The 23,242-nt window shown below is 34.0% G+C and overlaps 1 protein-coding gene across 1 annotated transcript in view; it reads right to left on the bottom strand.

Annotated features, from left to right (window-relative positions):
• The window catches only part of CFAP47 (cilia and flagella associated protein 47), a 560,199-nt gene that overhangs the window by 81,281 nt on the left and 455,676 nt on the right, over positions 1 to 23,242 (bottom strand). Inside the window, exons 65-66 of the mRNA XM_021080094.2 lie at positions 20,920 to 21,076; positions 16,146 to 16,244 (exon numbers count right to left, since the gene is read on the bottom strand). Of these exons, the coding sequence (XP_020935753.2) occupies positions 16,146 to 16,244; positions 20,920 to 21,076 (256 nt within the window). The remainder of the gene's footprint in view (positions 1 to 16,145; positions 16,245 to 20,919; positions 21,077 to 23,242) is intronic.

Below are 23,242 nucleotides of genomic sequence, written 5' to 3'. Positions count from 1 at the left end.
AGAATGAGGATACATATTTTAGGGAATAATACCAGATATATTACTTTCCCTACTCAGTGTCCAATTATCGGGGGAAACATGATGTTGATTCTTTTATTACTGGTCATGTTAATCTTTACTATTTGGTTAAGGTTTGGTATCTGCTAGGTTATTCAATGTAAAGTTAGTATTTCTCCTTAGTATTTAATAAATAGTTTGTGGAACTACTTTGAGATGGTACAAATACTCCCTTACTCTTTGACTCTTCACCTTCTAATTTGTTCATCCATTGGTGGACCTTGCTTGTACAAATTATGCATTTAGCACTTCTTCAGACCCCTAAACATTCACTTGACTTGACTATATGTGTTTCACTGTAAATCTGAGTTTTCTCTTGTGTACATTTGATCTTTAGGCCTATGCTTAGCAAATTAATGTACTTTTTAGGTATATTTTAAAATCTGTGAGTTTAAGTGTTCCAATTTTGTCCTTCCTTCACAAATGTTTTTGGAAATTCTAGTTCCTTTCTCTTTTTTTAATAATTATTTTTATTTGTTCCATTATAGTTGGTTTACAGTGTTCAATCAACTTTCTACTCTACAGCAAAGTGACCCAGTCTCTCTCTCTCTCTCTCTCACACACACACACACATTCTTTTTCTCACATTATCCTCCATCATGTTCCATCACTAGATACAGTTCCCTATGCTATACAGCAGGATCTCATTGCTTATCCACTCCAAAGTGGATAACCCTAGACCCATGAGTTTCTTTCCTGAGGAAAGGTTCATTTGTGTCATATGTTAGATTCCAGATATAAGTGATATCGTATGTCATTTGTCTGTCTCCTTCTGACTTACTTCACTCAGTATGCGAGTCTCTAGTTCCATTCATGTTGCTACAAATGGCATTATTTTGTTCTTTTTATGGCTGAGTAGTATTCCACTGTGTACATATATCACATCTTCTTATCATCTGTTGATGTACATTTAGGTTGTTTCCATATCTTGGCTATTGTGAATAGTGCTTCACTGAACATATGGGTGAAAGTTTTTTCAAGGAAAGTTTTGTCTGGATATATGCCCACGACTGGGAATACTGGGTCATATGGTAGTTCTATATTTAGTTTTCTGAGGTACATCCTTACTGTTTGCCACAGTGGTTGTACCAATTTACATTCCCACTAACAGTGCAGGAGGGTTCCCTTTTCTCCACACCCTCTCCAGCATTTGCTATTTGTGGATTTATTAATGATGGCCATTCTGACCCGTGTGAGGTGGTACCTCATAGTAGTTTTTATTTGCATTTCTCAAATAATTAGTGATGTTGAGCATTTTTTTCATGTGTCTGTTATTCATGTGCCTATACATCTTCTTTGGAGAAATGTCTATTCAGGTTTTTTGCCCATTTTTCAATTGGGTTGTTGGTTTTTTTGCTATTGAGTTGTGTTAGTTGTTTACTTATTTTAGAGATCAAGCCCTTGTCAGTTGCATCATTTGGAACTGTTTTCTCCCATTCCGGAGGTTGTCTTTTTTTTTTTTTTCCTTTGCTGTGCAAAAGTTTGACAGTTTTATTAGGCCCCACTGGTTTATTTTTGCTTTTATTTTTGTTGCCTTGGGAGACTGACCTAAGAAAACAATTGTACAGTTGATGTCAGAGAATGTTTATGAAGCCACCATCACCCTAATACCAAAATCAGACAAAGATACCACCAAAACAGAAAATTATATGCCAATATTTTTGATGAATATAGATACAAAAATGCTCAAAAAAAATTAGCCAACCACATTCAACAACGTATAAAAAAGATCATAAACCATGACCAAGTGGGATTCATCCCAGATTCATAAGGATGGTTCAACATACACAAATCAATCAATGTCATACACCACATTAACAAAAGAAAAGTCAAAAACCACATGATCATCTCAATAGATGCAAAAAAAGTATTTGACAAAGTCCAACATCAATTCATGATAAAAACTCTTACCAAAGTGGGTATAGAGGGCACATACCTTAACATAATCAAAGCCATTCATTACAAACCCACAGCAAGTATAATACTCAACAGAAAAAAGCTGAAAGCCTTCCCACTAAAATCTGGAACAAGATAAGGATGCCTACTCTCAACACTTTCATTCATCATAGTATTGGAAGTCCTAGCCACAGCACTCTGACAAACAAAAGAAATAAAAGTTATCCAAATTGGAAGAGAAGAGGTAAAACTGTCACTGTACACAGATGACATGATACTACATATAGAAAACCCTAAGGACTCCACATAAAAACCACTTGAACTGATCAACAAATTCAGCAAAGTAGCATGATACAAGATTAACATTCAGAAATCTGTCACATTTCTGTATACTAACAATGAAATATTAGAAAAGGAATACAAAAATACATTACATTTTAAAATCACACCCCAAAAAATTAAATACCTAGGAATAAATTTGACCAAGGAGGTAAAAAATGTATATTTTGAGAACTATAAAAAATTAATCAAGGAAATTAAAGAGGATTCTAAGAAATGGAAAGATATTCCATGCTCCTGGACTGGAATAATTATTATTGTAAAAATGGACATACTACCCAAAACAATCTACAGATTCAATGCAATCCGTATCAAATTACTCACAACATTTCTCACAGAACTAGAACAAATAATCCACAAGTTTATATGGAACCATAAAAGACCCTGAATTGCCAAAGCAATCCTGAGGAACAAAAACCAAGGAGGAGGCATAACTCTCCCAGACTTCAGGCAATATTATAAAGCTAGTCATCAAGACAGTGTGGAACTGGTACCAAAACAGACATACGGACCAATGGAACAGAATAGAGAATCCAAAAATAAACCCAGACAGCTATGGTCCATTAATCTTCGACAAAGGAGGCAAAAATATAAAATGGGAAAAAGACAGTCTCTTCAGCAAGTGGTGCTGGGAAAACTGGACAGCTGCATGTAAATCAATGAAACTGGAACACACCCTCACACCATGCACAAAAATAAATTCAAAATGGCTTAAAGGCTTAAACATAAGATCAGACACTATAAACTAGAAGAGAACATAGGCAAAACATTCCCTGATATCTTTTGTCTTTTCATGTAAATTTTACAATGAGTTTGTCAATATCTACAGAAAAAAAGTCTGGTGAGAAATATATTGGAAATGCATTGAATATATGTATCAAGCTAGAGAGTAGTAACATTTTAAGAACATCTGGCCTTTAATCAATGAAAATATGTCTCTTAATTTAGGCTTATTAGATTTCTTTCACCAATGTTTTCTACTATACAGTATACATTTTGTTAGATTTTCATCTAATAATACCAGAGATTTTGTTATTATAAATAACATTTTAATATTAAATTCTAACTGTCCATTGCTAGTATAAAGAAATACAACTGGTTTTTGTATACTTACTTGAAGAAGTCTATAAAGATACATTTTAAATAGGTATTCTTGCTGGAAGTGGAATTACAAATTGACAGCATTTTTTTTCTTTATTCACTAACGATATCATTCCATTATCATCCAGACTACATAGTTTATGAAGAGAAGTCTTTATTTTTCTGTATGTAATGTGGCTTTTTTAAAAAGAAAATCTGGCTACCTTCAAGATTTTCCTTTTGTCTCCTGTTTTCAGAAGTTTAAATATGATTTTCCTAGGTTAAAAAAAACAAGTTATTCCTTTCATATATTTCTTCTTTTAATCTATGGTATTCTTTTTCTTTCTTTTCTTTTTTTTTTTTTTCATTTTTTTTTGTCCTTTTAGGGCTTGCACCCATGGCATGTGGGGGTTCCCAGGCTAGGGGCTGAATCAGAGCTGTAGTCGTCAGCCTACACCACAGCCACAGCAGCGCTGAATCTGAGCCACGTCTGTGACCTACACCACAGTTCAAGGCAACGCCAGATCCTTAACCCACTCAGTGAGGCCAGGGATCGAAACCGCAACCTCATGGTCTCTAGTTGGATTCGTTTCTACTGTGCCACGAAGGGAAGTCCAATCTATGGTATTTTTACAATCTCTCTGCCTTCTTGAATTAGATTTTAAATATTTTAGACTATCAGATATTATTCTATAACTCTTCAATATTCTCAATTTTCCCACCCTATTTCCTGTTAAAGTTAGTGTAATTTCTATTGACCTAACTTGAAAATCACAAATTCTTTCCTTGGCTGTGACAAATTTGCCAATGAGTCCACCAAGGCATTATTTATGACTTTTTCTGTATTTTAATTTCTAGCATTTTCAATTCTTTTTTTTTTTTACAATTTCCATTCTGTTGCTAAAATTAATCCAATCTGTCACCTTGTCCATCTCTTGTATTCAAAGCTTAAACATATATTAGTCACAGGAATTTGAATTCCTTATCAGATAGTTTGAATATCTGTGGTATCACAGTTTGGGTCTAATTATTGATTTTTTTTTCTTGAGAAGTGTGTTATTTTCCCCTTGTCATTTTTATGTAGCATAATTTTTCAGGTTAGAGTGATACAATTTTATTCAGTGTGGGGACTAATTTCCCAAAGTTTTTCTTAATGTCTGTTCCACTCTCAGCTTTAGATCTTCCCATTGTGCTGTACCTCATATAGGATCTGCCTCTTACAACTTGTTCATTATTGCTTCTGACTTAATGCTTATTAATTTTGCAGTGGAACTGGCATGGCCAGTGTTGTCCATGGTTCTTATTAAGCTTGATTCTTATGTAGGCATCATGTTCCCTGGTCTTGGGGATGTAACCTCAGTTTTGTTGTTCTGCTAGCTGTTGTTCTATGTCTTATATAAATTCTGTTCCTTCACAAGGTTAGAATTTTTTCCTTTGTCCTTCCTCCAGCTGAAATGGGTTTTTACCTGTGCCTGAGGGTTACAATATTTGTTGTTCTTCACCATGCAAGTGAGAGATTTTGCTCCATCAGAATATAAGAAAGAAGTTCCAGGAATATTTTCACGTCTTTCTCAGAGAAGCTACAGGCCCCTAGTCCAAGTCTGCAACACACAGGATAATTTTTCAAAAGTTTCGCCAGCTTTATCTGTGAGTTCCAGTGGGATTTTAGGGGGAAAAGCTTCTAAGAGGGTGTCACTGTTCCTCTATCTTAAGCTTTTGGGATCTTTCTACTCCTCCATCAGTGTCCCAATTCTCCAAACTCCTTAGATGAACTCTTCTTGAAAGCATGCTACTGCAGCTTTATCTGCAGATAAAACTGTACTTGCATCTAATATTTCTCTGCAGACATCCAGTCCTTGCTTAGATTTTGGGCCAATTGATTTCTCTGTGACTTTAACTCTGATTTAAAAAAAATTATGACCTTTCAGTTTTTCCATCTTTTCCTTGTTTTGAATGTTAACAGTGCTTTTTTCCAATGCTAAACATTTAAACAGGGCTGAGCAGAACATGGAAATGCCAAGTGACAGATTCTTAAAATGAAAAAACTTAAAAGGTCTAGAAGATGTTTTTTTGCCTGAGGTTGTATTAATTGGTAGCATAGTAGAGTTCACTATAACCATCAGAGCAAAACACTATTTCTGTGAAACATTTATTGGGTCATTAAAGTACTTCATTATTGCAAAGAAACTTTCTCTGAAATACATTTCTCTAAAATGGTGTTTATAATGATGGGATTTTGTTTATACAGTGATATCTAAAGATATACTAATTTTTAATCCATACTGTCTATTTCTCTTATGGAGATATTTATTTTATTTTCAGAAGTCATATTAGTAAAAATCTGTTTTAAATGTAGCAGCATTTATTTCTGGAGGAAATGGATTTTCATTAGCAAGAAATTATTTATATATTCTTTTAAAATGCTGTTTTATACTTCGCTAAATATCCAGTGAGTAATAACTGAGAAAACACGGTTGTTGTCTGTAAAACTATTAAATTCTAAAATATAAATTCTTTGAGTATGTAACTTCTGATTATGACAAGGATTCCAAAATTAGAATAATATAGTGTTAATAATGAAAGCAGAAGCAACAATAATAAAAGCAAAATTATTATCCTATAAATTTTTATATCCTTCTACATGTATAAGATGCTTTAAGACAGAATTTTGGCTTCACATTTATTATGTGGATTAATGCTGAATTAGAATGCTGTCTTGTTGCATCATCATTGGGATAACTCATATTGCTTAATGGTACCCTTTCTCATTTTGAAGATTATGTATAATAGTTTATATAAAATAAAACAACATAAAAAGAAGGAAAATAGTATTTTTTTTAATTCTGGAGAAGGATTTTGGCCTTCATTCACTGGTAGTAATATAACAGATATAACTATGAAGTCCTTTCTTGAGCATTTATGAAACCATTTGTGAAAATGAGCATTTAAGTGGAGTGAGAAATTAATATAATTTAAATATTATGTATAGGTAATGTAAGTAGAAGAGAAATAACTTATCAAAAGCCACATAAAAATATATATGAATTATTGTTTTAAGATGGATTACTACAGTCAATGATAGAATTTTGTTCTCACTTCCCAAATACCTTATGCTGATGGTGGGCTTTTTCTAAAGCAACATCAAAATTCATAATTTATATCCCTGGTTTCTATTTTGTCATGTTGAAAATAAAAAAAGGGACTAGTCGTATTAGATACTAACATATACCATAAAAAACCCACAATTTTTAAAAAGGTCTAGACTAGCTATAACCAAATTAATTAATGAAATAACATATAGAATGATTATGAAGAGATCATGAAATATGCATTTATGAATATTTTATCTTATTAACATATGCATCAATTAATATACTATAATATCGAGTATATTAAAGAGTTAATGTATTCAAATATACATCACTATATTATATCATGATATCTCCAGGTAAATTAACTTATAAATTATTATTTATATGAATTTTAATAATATATAATATATGATCTACATCCTAATTATATTGAGTGTTTCTATCCAGTGGGAAAGGGCTGGTTTACTTCACTAATGATACAAACACAACTTGGTATCTAGCTAAAGAAAAAAACAAATGGGAAAATCTTCACACTAAATACAAAGATAAATTCTAAATGAATTACATTTTTTTTTTGGACATGCCTATGCCATGCAGAAGTTCCCAGGTCATGGATAGACCCTGAGCCAGAGCAGTGACAATGCCTAATCCTTAACTGCTGGACCACCAGGGAACTCCTAGATGAAATACCTATTCAAATTTTTTTTTTTGGAGTTCCCGTTGTGGCTCAGTGGGTTAAGAACCAGACTAGTATCCTTGAGGATGTGGGTTCAACTCCTGACCTCATTCATCAGGTTAAGGATCTGGCACTGCTACAAGCTGCGATGTAGGTTGCAGATGTGGCTAGGATCTGGTGCTGCCATGGCTGTGGTGTAGGCCAGGAACTGCAGCTCCAATACAACCCCTAGCCTGGGAACTTCTATGTGCTCTGGGTGTAGTTATAAAAAGAAGAAAAAAAAATTTTTTTTAACTCTACACATTTTGGAAAAAAATTCAGTAGTCTATTTTCACAATGTTTGAAGGAAAAACCTTTCTAACCAAGACAGGTGACTCAGGGAATATATAAGACAGGATTATTTAATCATAAAATTGTAAAATTTATGGAAAATATTTGTCAATCAAACACAACAAACAAATAAAAGACTGAAAGAAATATCTCTCTGGGACAAATAAAAACTCTCTTTTTTTTTTTGTCTTTTTACCATTTCTTGGGCCGCTCCCACGGCACATGGAGGTTCCCAGGCTAGGGGTTGAGTCGGAGCTATAGCTGCCGGCCTAACCAGAGCCACAGCAACGCAGGATCCGAGCCACGTCTGCAACCTACACCACAGCTCACGGCAATGCTGGATCCCCAACCCACTGAGCAAGGCCAGGGATCGAACCTGCAACTTCACAGTTCCTAGTCAGATTCGTTAACCACTGAGCCACGACGGGAACTCCAAAATAAAAATTCTTTTAAATTGAAGAGGAGGGAACAGTCCCAAATTTATTCTATGAAGGCACCATCACCCTGGTACCAAAACCAGAAAAAGAAACTAAAATAAAGATAATTACAGGCCAACATCTTTGATGAATATAGATGTAAAAATTCTCAACAAAACATTAGCAAATTAAATCCAACAACACATGAAAAGGATCATACACTATGAACAAGGTGGATTCATTCTGGGCTTGCAAGGACAGTTTTACATATGAAATCAACTATGTTAATGAAAGAAAAGACAAAAACCACATGATCATTTCGAATAGATGAAGAAAAAACATTTGACAAAATTCAACACCATTCTTGATAAAAACTCTTATCAAAGTAGGTATAGAGGGGATATATCTCAACATTATAAAAGCCATATATGACAAACCCACAACCAACATAAAACTCAATGGAGAAAAGCTGAAAGTCATCCTGCTAAAATAAGTAACAAGGCAAGGATGCCCACTTTCACTACTTCTATTCAACATAATACTGGAAGTCCAAGCTATAGAAATCAGACAAGAAAAAGAAATAAAAGGTATCCAAATGGGAAGGGAAGAGGAAAAACTGTCACTATTTCCAGATGACATGATATTCTATGTAGAGAACCTTAAAGTATCCACACAAAAACTACTAGAGTTAATACATTAATTCAGCAAGGTTGCAGAAATCTGTTGAATTTCTTTACACTAACAATGACCTATCAGAAAGAGAAAGTAAAAATCAATCCTATTTTAAATCCAACAACAACAACAAAAACACACACAAAAAAACAGCAAGTGTAAGAATAAGCGTATAGAAGGAGGTGAAAGACCTATATGCTAAAAACTACTCAGCCATAAAAAAGAAATATTGACATTTGCAGCAACATGGATGGACCTAGAGAATGTCATACTTAGTGAAGTTAGTTTGACAGAGAAAAACAATTATTATATGATAGCACTTCTATGTGGAATCTAAAAATAATACAGATCAATCTATATACAAAACAGAAACATACAAACATAGAAAACAAGTTTATGATTACCAAAGGAGAAAGGGAGGAGGGGAAGGATAAATCAGGAGCATGAGATTAACAGATACAAACTTATCTATTTATACATAAAATAAATAAGCCACAAAGATTTACTGTATAACACAGGTAACTATACTCAATATTTTATAAAAACCTATAATGAAAAATAATCTGAAAAAATATATATGTATAACTGAATCACTATGCTGTGTACCTGAAACTAACACATTATTGTAAATAAATTGTAATTCAATAAAGAGTTTTTTAATTGATGATTTGAAAGTTTTACAAATTAATGGCAGATGTCAGAATCATTTAAAATTGGAAAAAGTTATAAAAACACAATTTACAAAACGTCAAATGTAAACAGCAATGTTAGATCTGTAAGGTCTGCTTCCTGGAATCCAACAGACTTCGGACATTGGCCAACTGAGTTGCTTATGTTGACAACAGAGGCAGTAATTTTTTAAGAAGAAAGGGGATGCTACCTAACATCCTAATATCTGTCTACCTGTCTATCTATATTTAAATAAAGCTAAAGTAGAATATATAAAACTTTAAAAGTCACATGAAAATGACACCAACCAAAATTATATATCATTAGTTTTAATTATATATAGAAAATTATGTGGAAAAACAAAGGCCTGATGTTTTAAAGAAAAATATAAATGGACCAACATTGTTAAATGAATCTTCCCTATGTCCTTTGCTGCCAGGAATCTTTATCTAACCAGAAGTAGGATTCCTTAACATTGTGACTATTCTGAAGACAAATATCTAAATTAAGGCTCTAAATCTTTTCTTTGAAATGTGAGATAAAATTTAATTAGCCCTTACAGGAATTATTTACATTATGTAAAATATTTTGAATAGTGTGGGAATCCTTTTGCCAATGTATCATGGAATATCTAGAATACTAAAGTGATATAACAGTCATTACATACGAGTACTTTATATTACTCTTTCTAATTAAACTGATTAAAGGTTCTCTACTCTTGAGTAAAGAGTTATTTTAAGTAAAGACTTTTTACTATCTAGGAAGCAATAAAAATTTGAGAGGTATTACACTTAAATCTGTAATAAAATATTAATAATAAATAATCATAAAGATATCTTGTATGATGTGACAAAAAAACTATATTTTCTGTTGCTCTAATATCACAAAACAATGACATACATTGTTAATACTATTGGTATTTTTAAAAGGTGATCTAAAGTGGTTCTAAGCATGATTTGTCCGTTAGAACACATAAAATGTTTTAAAAATACAATTTAAATGTTTTTGAAGATACAAAGCTGATGAACTAGTGAAAACACATAAAATTACATTGATACAAAGATTCAAGATCACAGAAATGTCATTTCTTCCTACATGTTACAATTTAATGTCATAAATTATAAATTTATAATCATCCCAGTAAATATTCTATCAGGTTTTCCCTGGACAGAGTCAAGTTTATTATAAGGTTCACACAGATAAATAAACAGGAAAGAATAGCCAATAAAACTTTAATAAGGAATGTAGTATGAGAGAGCTATCATCAACCTATATTAAAAGCACATTATAAGACTTCTATAATTAAAACAGTATAGTTTTGGCTCTAAAAGACAGATAAGTGGAATAGTAGCAATAACCCAGAAAGAATCCAAGTACATATGGCACTGTTCTGTTAATATTGGCATATCATATCAGTTGGGGAAAGACTAGCTTTTAAATAAATCTTGGAGAATTAAACAGACATTTGGATAAATTAGATGGAGAGAAATACCATGTTCTTGGATTGATAGTCAATAACTCAGTAATTCTAAGATGCCAGTTACCCCCAAATCAGTGAATAGTTTCAATACAATTCAAATAAAAGTCCTCCCAGGGGTATTTGTGTTTATCTATGTGCCTTTGTGTGTTTGTAAATTAACTGGCTGATTCGGAAAGTATTATGAAAGTGCAAAGGATCTAGAATAACTAAGAAAATCTTGAAGAAGAGGAAAAATTTGAAGGATTTATGTTACTACATATATGGATATATGGATATGGATATATGGTATTGGGGCAAGGATATATGAACAGACAACTGCAAATGAGCAGAGATGAGGAACAGACTCATTCACACACTGCCAATGGATTTAGGAGAAAAATGTTACTGTAATTTAGTGAAGGAAAGGATGGCTTTTTCTATAAAGGATGCTAGGACAACTAGGTATACATAATGAATAAAATGAACCTGGATTCTGAAATGATATCATATTTAAAATTATTGAAATGAGTATTAGGAAAAGTGAAAACAATGCTTCTGGTAAAAAGAGGGCTATATCTTCATGACTTTATGCCCCAAGCTATCAAGATGAGTGCCAGTATCTAGGATGTGGATATCAGCTTTCTGGGAGAACTGCCTTCAGCTGAAGAGAGTCAATGACGAAGGTTTAAACTCCTTTCCAAGATTAGACTACATTTCATGATAGGCTGAAGGGGTGAGGGTGGAGATGGGGACGGGCGATGGGAGGGGAGGGGGTAAGATAATGAGAGAGAAAATCCTGGTCTCCTCAACCCACACTAGGGCAACTCTGAAGAGCTATCCTAGATTTGGTGCTTGCCAGCATGTGAACTGACACCTTTGTCCCCACCTTCCTCTGTTCAGTCTTACTTCATCCTCTTCTTCCTCCAGTGCTGTTGATCCTGATAAACTTCTCCCTAACACACTTCCTGAATTCCAACCTCCTTCCCAGACAATGCTTCCCAGAAAAACTTTGTTTGCAACAGTGACATTTAAGGTACTTCTGAGTGAAACTTGGATACTTAAAATTTTTTATCTAATTATTTACTGATTGACATTTTACAGCTGTCTTCTATTTATAATAGTATTGCGGAGTTGGGTAAGAGCCTAAGCCCTACATTTAAAGCCAAGCTCCAGCACATACTGTGGGTGTGATCTTGGATGTAACTCCTACACATAACGGTATAGTCATCTTTAACATAACATATTGATATCTCATAGGGTTGTTGTGAATTCTAAATGAATTACTTGCAAAGTGCTTAAGATAGTTCCTAGAGCAGAGTACACTGCTATCGCTCATGACAAGTGACAGTGTTTTCTATTAAAATATTATTAGGTAAATTATTATATAGGTGATACAAGGGAACGCCAAAATTTGCCACATTGGTATATGAATAACCGAAATTTGGTGATATTTTTAAATTAAAATGTTGAATAAGAGTAGAGTATATAAAGGGTTAGGGATATAAAAAGGAAGAACAAGGCTGAATTATTTGTAAATATAGTTATAAATACAGATATCTGAAAACTTGGAAACTTTTAAAATATAGATTTAAATACAGAAATATACATCTATGCTTTTGTTAAGATATCCTTTTCTAGAAAACTGGTATTAACTAAGGTAAGGACTGTTGCATCACTAAGTAGTTGATGAAAATTAAAATCACTTCCCTAGTAACTGTTGCACCTAGAAAACAAATGGATTTCAGAAAAGAAATAACTTACATCTTTATTCATTTTTCAGAACTATATTTCCTGGCATATACTGATAGTATGCTAGGTCTTATTTCATTTAAAACAAGAAAATAAACCATTTTTGGGTTTACTTATTTTCACCTACAACAAATAATACTAATATATATTACTTATGTATAATTTTAGTGTGCATATATTTTTTCACATACACAAGTGTACTTGTTCTTCAAAAATATCCTGTTAGGTAACACTGATTTCCATTTTGTCCGATGTCCAAAACAGTGTCTAGAGAATAGAGAAATCAGCTCAAGCTAACACAGCTTTTCTACATTACAGTCACAACCAGAACACAGCAAGTCTAATGCCCCATCCCTGCAGCATGGCTCCCTTCCTTAAGTCCCAGGTCTGATTTTATAAGTATATAGATTTGTGAAATAGTACCTTACTCCCTAGTGCTACACTGTGATACACAATAATGCTAACCCCTTGCCCCACCTTGTTTTCTAAAACACTGTCACTGTCAGAGGACTCAGGAAAATGTTAACAGCTAAGATTTTTTTTCTCAAGAGTTTCATCTTGATTTTGCTTCAGTGACATTTGATTACTTACTAGTAAAAGAGAAAAAGAACACGGTAAGCCTTATACGTGTACCAGCATTATAGAAGAATGTCTTCTGAGAGCACAATTCACCTACACACATGTCTCATTTTTGGTTACTTGACCTAATTAGATGTGTAGACAAGAATGAGCTTCCAAGTGAAAACCTGGCAGGTTAAGATTCCTCACTGACAGGAAGACCTTTTTTTCCTCCTGTCTAGTTCCTGTCACCAGTTTTGAGAGAAAGATAACAACAAGAACAGTGAGGTTACTTAAAAGAAAAGAGAGAAAAAAGTATTTATCTATCTATAGCCTAGTATGGGACTTATTCTAAAGAACAAGTCTAGAAAAAACTGTTTATCTAGAGGAATAAAGTGGAATAAATATCTTTTTCCAATTTTTTAAAAAATAGTGTAAATGGCTAAAGTTCTAGGCTTGGAATCTATCTATCTATCCATCTATCCACCCTCCCATCCAATTATATTAAGGGATTTCATAATTGCAAAGGAAATTTCAGAAAGAAGCTAGTAGAAACAATTTTTAGCCATGTCCTTTTGTCACATATAGATCAAAATGTTGGTAAAGTCAGGTTGAAACTGGGGTGACGCATACCTTAGCTGACTTTGGACTGAAGCAGCAGCATTCACATTTGAGGAACATATACTAGTCTTACCAGCTGTCATGTGCTCTCTCTTTAATGCCTATAACTTAACTGAATTGAAATGAATGCACTGTCACATTATACAGCAAACTGGAGGATACCATTTTAGAAACTTTCTGTTCAATCAGTTCATCTGAGAGCAATATTTACAAAAGTATGTTTCTTGGGAGTTCCCATCCTGGCTCAGAGGTAACGAACCTGATGAATATCCATGAGGACGTGGGTTCAATCCCTGGCCTTGCTCAGTGGGTTAAGGATCCAGCGTTGCCATGAGCTGTGCTGCAGGTCACAGACGCGGCTCGGATCCTGCATTGCTATGGCTGTGGCGTAGGCTGGCAGCTGCAGTTCTGATCCATCCCCTATTCTGGGAACTTCCATATGCTGTGGGTACAGACCTAAAAAACAAACAAACAAAAAAGTATTTTTCTTGGCCAAATAAATGTTCAAAAAGCATGATATTCCCTCTACGTGGAAATAAACACAACCAAAAAAAAAAAAAAGCATCCTAGGAAAAGTTTTCATAAGGAAACCTTTGTTTAAGCTGGTACTTCCCAAATTTTTGAGCATAAAACCACAGAACTTGTTTTTGTTTTTCCCCATTATACCTATTTCCATGCTTTGAAGTTAGTATTCTACTCTAAACACTTGGGTAAACACTGTGGAGTAAGATACTCTTTACAGTTCTTAAATATACACCAAGGAAATGTTCCATGTAGATGTAGAAAGATTTAGTTTGAAAGATACAAATACTTTACATGGTATGTGAGATTACCCCAGAGGCAATTTTCACAATATGGTCAGGGAATCCCAAAGTCTCTAAAAATGCCAAAACAGTGTAAGAAGCAAAGATTCCATTTCTGTTTCTCAAATCATCAGGAACATCTCTAATACTAATACTACACCTTGTAAGAATATGAGAGAAAATAGGAAGTTTCCAGAAAATAAACAAACCCCTTTGATGATTTTATTAAACAGAGCAGCAGGGAATATATTTTGAACTATCAATCCACTGCACAGGCAGAATGTCCATTGTTAACTGAAAAATCCAGAAGAAGACTGCAGTGAATTTGAAAACCACTTAAAGATACAAAGGACAATGTAATTTTAATTAAGAAGATATAGTGAGTTCCTGTCGTGGCGCAGTGGAAACGAATCCAACTAGGAACCATGATGTTGCGGGTTTGATCCCTGGCTTCACTTAGTGGGTCAAGGATCTGGCATTGCTGTGAGCTATGGTGTAGGTCACAGGCATGGCTCGGATCTGGCATTGCTGTGGCTGTGGCTGTGGCTGTGGCTGGCAGGTGAAGCCCCGATTAGATCCCTAGCCTGGGAACCTCCACATGCCGCAGATGCGGCCCTGAAAACACAAAAGACCAAAAAAAAAAAAAAAAAAAAAAAGAAAATAGATTTACAATTTTTCTATTTTTCAAATTTGAAAATTTAAAAATAGAACACATTAATGTTGGTCTCTGTTGCAAGAGATTACATTATATATAATTACTAACTGGATTATTTAGTTTTGAATTTGGAAATATTTTAAAAATCATTTGCTGCAGAATAAAAAGTTAGGAATTAAAAAAAGAGACAAAAAACAAGCAAAGTCATTTCAATATAGAAGTTAAAAAATAGTAAAGAAAGATGAACATTTTATAAAGTAATTCAATAAGAATGTTGACTTTGGTAAGAGAAACCATGATTTCCATGATTCCCATAACTTTTTTTTTTTTTTTTTTTTTTGTCTTTTCAGGGCTGTACCCATGGCATATGGAGGTTCCCAGGCTAGGGGTCAAATCTACACCACAGCTCACAGCGACGCCAGATCCTTAACGCACTGAGCAAGGCCAGGGATTGAATCCGCGTCCTCGTGGATCCTAGTCAGTTCTTTACCACTGAGCCACAACGGGAACGCCTTCCCCTATTATGATTAGTTTTTTGTAACTACAAAATATTTTATGCAAATTCACATTTTTTTGAGCTTTAAGATTTTTAAGCAACTTCATTATTTCTTATGCCTTAGATTTTTTTCCTATTCATTAATATGCAACTGGGATGACTACTAGATGTCACTCTATAATAAATTTTCAGAGAATCATCAGCTTTGCAAAGATGCAATTAATTTTCATAAGTATGTGCAGCTTTAGTACACTAGGTATTTTTACTTTTCTAAAACCTTTGATTTGCACACTTACATACTAAGTAGTATGACACCCAACCACACAAAATCTCAGAGACGAAATATTTTGCAAGTTGTATTTATGCATTATGGAATGAAAAAAGTGACAATGTAATAAATATATATAAAGGTCATACTATTCATGTTTTTTCTACCAAACACTAAAATTTGCGTCAAAATTATTAAATTGTATATTTAAGTTTCACTAAATATTAATTAGGGCAACAATGCATATATTTCATTATCTCTGAAATATGAAAGCACAGAATAACACAATAACAGGCAGAAATATTTTACCTTTTGTTTGACTCAGACCACTAATCTTGAAGGCATTAGTCTCACAGAGAAAGCTGTTCCAGAACTGAGCCATGACGAGATTTTTGGGCTTTTCCCGACCTAATAGAAATACAAATAGATATTACACTTCAATGTCATAGTCAAGAGAAAAAACATCAGTGGAGATTGAAATAGAATCAAAACTTTCTTCTAATGGGAAATGTCTCAGCTGGGAAATTTCTCAGATGATCATTTTTCAAAGTATATGATGACATATAAATGGTATTTTTAAAGAAAATATTCAACATTATTTGCTCTATGATATTAAAAATATTATAAAATTAGTTCATAAATTCTTGGAATTTTAATTGAAACTGCTTAAATAACAGATAGTACTGAGGGCCTATTTGAGCCTACCATCTAAAAACACATTGGAGTAGTTAACAGTTACACATGTATAAACAATTTTTGCAATGTTGACAATTTAAACTAATAAATTATACAATCACTTACCTAAAATATACTTACAAGTTATATGGCAAGTATGTTTTTTTAGTTCTACCATCTATAAAAGGTAAAAATTTCTGTCATTGCCGGGGGGAGGGGGAGGACTGAGTGGGAGGGACTGGGAGTCTGGGGTTAACAGATGAAAACTGTTGCATTTGAAGTGGATGGGCAATGAGATCCTGCTATATATAGCACAGGGAACTATATATCTAATTACTTGTGATGGAACATGATGGAGGACAATGTGAGAAGAAGACTATATATGTATATATTATATATGTATGAATGGGTCATTTTACTGTACAGTAGAAATTGACAGAACATTGTAAATCAATCATAATAAAAATATTTAGAAAATTCTGTCAGTGAAAACATTTATAATTTTAAATATATTGAACTCTATAGATAGCAGCTGATGCCTTGGAAAGGAATAGAAGTGTTAGGACCCCTAAGAAGGGAATTTTTGTAATATAGAGTAAAATTGTATATATATTTACCATTATTCCCATTAATACTACTTATATAAATGCACCTTAACTATACACTTTAAACATGAAACAACATGGATACAAGGGCATTATTTGTATAGTCACATGTATTGGGGCATATGTGTATAGTAAAGTATTACAAATAATGAAAAGTTCTAGGTACTGGAGACTAGTTGTACATCAACAATAGTGCAACAAAACACTGAGGTACCAAAAAAATCATTAAAAATTCAAGAAGGAAGATGTCCATTACCTATTTTACTAGGATTCTGGCATCTCCATGCATACTAGCCAGGTTCTTTACCAACTGAGCTACGACGGAAATTCCTCATTCACTTTTTTTTTTTAGGGTCGCACCTGCGTCCTATGGAAGTTCCCAGGCTAAGGGGTTGAAATGGAGCTACAGCTGCCACCCTACGCCACAGCCACAGCATTGCCAGATCCAAGCTGCATCTGTAACCTACACCACAGCTCACAGCAACAAGGGATCCATAGCCCACTAAGCAAGGTCAAAGATCAAACCCGTATCCTCATGGATACTAGTTGGGCTCGTTACCACTGAGCCACATCGGGAACTCATTCACTTTTTTATGTTGGCACAGATTAAGATATGACTGGGGCCCTCAAGATGCCTCAAATATGATATATATATATATATATTTTTGGCCATGCTTGCAGCATGTGGAAGTTCCCACGCCAGGGACTGAGCCTGCACCACAGCAGTGACCCAAGACACTGCAGTGACAATGCCGGATCCTTAACCCACTGTGCCACAGAACCCCAAATATAATCTTTTTGATACATTGCCTTGCATAATGGTCACTTTAAAGAATGTAGAGACAACACAAATATAATTAATTAACAGAACTTAATTAAATATAATTAAAAGATTATTTGAATATCAAAGGGCAATATTTCTGAGAGAAGTGATTAAAATGAGAATAGCCAAGATATCAGCAGAAGAAAAGATGCTAGAGAACTGGGTAAGATAAACGTGTGACAAGCAGTTTACAATTCTAAAAATGTTGCCTTCTTGGAAAAATAATGAATTTTGAGGGATATCTTTTGCTATATATCTTATGTATCTATAATTATCTTTCTGTACATCTATCTATCTGCAAGATGAGGAATGCAGCATCTGAAATACTGTGAGATCTCTCACATGCACCCAATCCCTCTCTTGGTGTTGTATTATGAGTCTTGGGGTGAGCCTCCCTAAGAGGACTCTGCAAATTCCATAGCATCTGCAGCAACCTTTACATCATCTTTTGGAAGAGAGCAAGGGATTGCACAGTCCTATCATGAAAAAGTTTTGAGATATTTACAAATATTTAAATGAGAAAATATTAATTCAGCATTTTCTTTTTTCTTTTTCTTTTTTCTTTTCTTTTTTTTTTTTTTCAAGGCTGCATCCGTGGCATATGGAGGTTCCCAGGCCAGGGGTCAAATCAGAGCTACAGCCACTGGCCTACACCACAGCCAGAGCAATGCAGGATCCAAGTCACATCTGTGACTTACACCACAGTTCACAGCAACACTGGATCCTCAACCTTCCGAGTGAGGCCAGGGATTGAACCCACAACCTCATGGTTACTAGTCGGATTCGTTTCCCCTGTGCCACAACAGGAACTCCAATTTAATACTTTTAAGTATTTCTGTCATATATGCTAAAGACTTCTTTTCCTCTTGTCAGTCATGTTTTCTTTGGGGCCCTTCAATAATTCAGGTCTCCAAGGAATATGATTACGAAACATGTATATGGTGGCTAGATAAAAAAAGAATCCACAAAAGAGAGAAGGAGGAGGTTATGACTCCATCACCAAGAAAAGGAAAGGAGGAATCTTTTCACAAAGTAATGGAGAAAGTGGAAGAGAGCAAGACATCAGAGGTCAGTGAGTGTCTTTCTTGGTCCTCGGTTTCCTCAGATTGAAGGTAGAAGGAGGGAGAGAATCTGAGAGTTGAAGCATTGACCTAAGACAGAGTAAGTTTACTTTAAAAAAGACTGTTTTACACTGCAAAAGACTAATACATGTTTAATTATCAAGCTTACTGTTTTCTCCTGTTACTATAACAGAAAAAAAAAGTTAGACCAATTAAAGAAAATGAAGAAACTACAAATTATCTTGCAATTGATTTTAATGTTAAAATCTTGATCTAATACTTTTATAGAGTTATGCAACTGCCCTGAAACTTCCATTCCCTGAAAAGTTCCATTTATCAGGCTTCTGTGGTCCCACTCCAGGAATTCTGAGCCCCTGGGTACAAATTTCACAAACACTTATTTTCTGGTGCCTACCTAAAATTGTAGTTTCCAATCCCAGCCAATTATAATACCTTTTTATTTGAATTTTGTCAGCTCAATCTTTCTTTCTCTCCAGCAGTTATTTCAAACCACTGCGCCACTCTTCAAATCTCTTCCTCTATCTCCTTTTCTCAGCAGATGAACATGAAAACCTAACTGCTCTTAATTCCAAAGCCCCTTCTACTACCTACAATGAATGTATCTACATTCACATTTTAGCTTCTCTCCATTTGTCCAAATGTAGAAATACCCCTCCTGTTCATGGCTGTTTCTTTTACCTCAACTCTGATTGCAGTCCTCCCAGAACACTGGCCCATCAGTTAAACCCCATCTCCTTTATAGCTTTAATTTTTGCTCAACCCTGGCTTCTTCCTTCTGCTTACATATACACCCAAGTCTTCTGCATATTAAAATGCTGACTCTGTTGAGCCTGCAATGAATTTTTTACTAAACACTGCATGTCTCTCCTCATCACAGCCAAAGAATTCATAAGGGAATTTTCTATTAGATGATATAATGTTAATTTTTTTTAATTATTTCATACCAAGAGCATGAAGAGGTGATCAGGAAAGATGAGAACAACAGGAAAATGATAGTGTTCAGCTTCAGCATTAATAAAAATAGTAAATTTGCAATGATGATAAGATAAATTTTCCCACATTTAGATTGATGGAGATTAAGGAAAATGATGATACTCAGGGCTTACAAGGTTCAAGAAAATGGGCAGTCATGTCTGTAATATACTAATGGTATACTGATGGCAGTAGGAATTGCAACAGTATAACCATTCTAGAGAGTAAATTGGTTATTTATATAAAAAACCTTAACAGTGAACTTTATAAAATGGACTGCAGTAGTAGTAGTAGTTGTTGTTTTAGTAGAAGGAGTAATAATAGCTGAGAAGTTAAAATTATTAATGTTCAATATTAATAGATTTAAAATATGCTTAAAAAACTGAACATGAGCTGATTTTTATTTCAGACCCACATTATTTGGTCATTTAGCACGAACTGATCAAATACTTCACACATTCGAATTAAAAAACATGGATCTTCCATATGACATAAAAAAAAGGAATAAACTTGGCTAGAGCCACAATTTAATCCAAATGAGCTATTTATAAAGAAAAGGGAGACAGGAAACAAAATTAGAACACTGGAATTTCCATAAACCTTTCAGGAATAAGCATTGGTCTATTTGAGTACTACCATAAGAACTGTACAAATTTACTAATTTACATATTTGGCTTTCCATATGAAATTAGAAGGACCTGACACACAGATTTCTAATTTCTAATTTTGGCTCATCATTTATAAGCTGTGACGTTGGCCATGATGCTTCATCTCTTACACCTTTTGTTTTCTTTTTTATAAAATGCTGTCCAGCTAATGGGTCTCTAAAGTGTCTACTACCTCTAAAATGCCTAGATTCTAGGACAGAATAATTTTGATTAATAATTAAAACATAATGTATGTAAAGTACAAGAAAAACAACTTACCAGTTACGATGATATCGATTAAAACATTTTCCTTAGTGGGATTTTTGAAAGGTATAGGAAGAGATGATTGAAGACGAAGGTATGTAGTTACTCTTTGTACTTCTAGAGGCAGGGGAAATAGTCCTACTCCAGAGATGTGGAATACCCAGTTTTTAAACTGTTTAAAGATAAACATTCATTACATATATGTCCTAATTATTTACAACACTTAATATAGTACACATAAAAATTTTGGCAGATAGGAAAATTTCTGTTAATATTTAACATGCACTGTTACATCTCTCTTTTCCAGATTCCTTTTCATTTTACTGAAAAAAGAGGGTAAAAGACCAATATTGAAGTATTAATGCACCCAAGCTTACTGACAGAAATATGATAGAGAAATCTTAATAAAAACCATGAATTTCTGCTCAAGATTTAAAAAAAAACAATTTGTGATAACAAACTGGGTACTAAATGCTGCATGAAGTTTCTAAAATCTTAGGGAGAATTTCAAATGAAATTTAGACACCACAGGAAGGCAATGAAGGTGAGACATAGACTGAAGTTCTATTAAAAAGAAGTGTGGACAGTTTATTGCCATATTATTTATGCCCCTCAACTAGTACAGTGTATGTTCCGTTATCACATGATATGGGAATGGCTCAAAAATTATGTGAATGAGAATGAATGCGGCCATGGTTCTTAGCTGGGCTTCAAAAGCCTGCAAAGCTCTGTTCAAAAATGTTCCCTTTGTATTCATTTAGAATAAAAGTCCCTTGAGGCTCTGTTCAGCACTAAACACTTTGCTAATGTTACCAGTGAATGGAGAGGTCATTAAATAAAAACCAACCAACAATGTTCTCGCATATCACCTCTCAAACTACATAGACGTTTCCAAGCTTAAGCTCAAATAAAAAGAGGCAAACTTGCTTTAAGATTGTTTCAAAGAAGGATAGGTGGTGACAGGGGATCCATAAAATGCTGTCTCAGTAGTAAGTGTGGAATAAAGGCAAGTTTTATCTGCATATATCTTCAATGACTGTATTACTCTTTGTTAGAGATTCTGAGTTTAAGTTCACTGTATTTTCACGTATGATGTCCCAACTTGATCACACCTAACTGACTGACTGGTATCAAGTATCAGGGTTCAATTACATTAACAGCTGTTTTATGTAAATTACTTATTTGGGGCTATTTTGTAAAATATATCCTAGACGACAGAAATTAGGTTATTTTAAATCACTGGGAATGAGCCAAACTACAAAAACAAGAAGGTCATGTTTTTATGTTTTGCCAAGTGGCCTGGAATACTGGAACTTCTTCTAAGTTAAACCACACACCACCATTCTTGGACACTAGTATCCAACCATCATCCTACAGCATTGCTTAAATTATCCACCTGGGTTCAAAGATGGGAATTAAAAAGTACCCCAGAGAACATGTGCATTAAAAAGAAAAAAGTAACATATTTAGTCAATCTTTATCTAAAATCTCTTTGAAAGAAGACACAGTAAAACCATTAAAGAGCCAATTTCAATGTTTCTGAAAGCTGAAACAACTGGAAGTAAAAGCTAGTAGATCTGGCTTGCACACTGAGCAGAGCTCAAGAATCAAGAGAACTTGTTAAGACTCAAGAGTTTTTCCATAGACACAGGTTTCAAGGACCAGAGGCTCAGAGTGGGGTAATAAAATCACTCTGATTTTATCTCTTTTTCCTTCGTTTTCACTTTCATTTTCCTTTGTTCTCACCTTTAGATGCAATCAATCACACAATCCAGTACAAATGAATCAATAATGACAACTATTGGAAAATAAAAATGAAACAACTAAAAAACAAGAAAGAAAATCTCAGAACATGTTTGTACCAAAGAGAAGGCCAGATTTTCACATTTGTTGCACATTTGTTTCACTATTGTTTCTCTTATCCTGTTATTCAGTACCAGTTTCTCTTATCCTGTTATTCAGTACCACAATCTTACTGAGAGACTCTGGTTGCATATGATGAGTTTATGATATATACAGTTGTGATACTCTAACCAAATTAATCTTAGGATCTCAAATCCACACAGATAAGTTGAGCCTAAATTTAGATTTTTACAATGCTGAGTTCTTCACATGGATCCACACTGGGAACAAATATTAAACCATAGCCATTTCATTAAGCTCAGTAAAGAGTCATTCATATTCAGAAATAGTTAAAACTTATCCTATAAGCACTGCCATGTCTAGATTTTTAGATTAATCAGCTACTCAGTTGTGTGTGTTAGTTCAGACATGTTTATCGGCAAAATCAAGAGAGGGACAGAAATCTATGTGAGTTCTTCCCTTATGGTTAAAGTAA

This window comes from Sus scrofa, chromosome X, assembly GCF_054392235.1.
Source record: "Sus scrofa isolate SSC_HxYL_T2T_F1_AM1 chromosome X, Sscrofa_HxYL_maternal_Yorkshire_Landrace_v2.0, whole genome shotgun sequence".
NCBI lineage: Eukaryota > Metazoa > Chordata > Mammalia > Artiodactyla > Suidae > Sus > Sus scrofa.
Note: the sequence above shows the minus strand (reverse complement) of the source record. Positions and strands in the feature narration are given on the sequence as shown.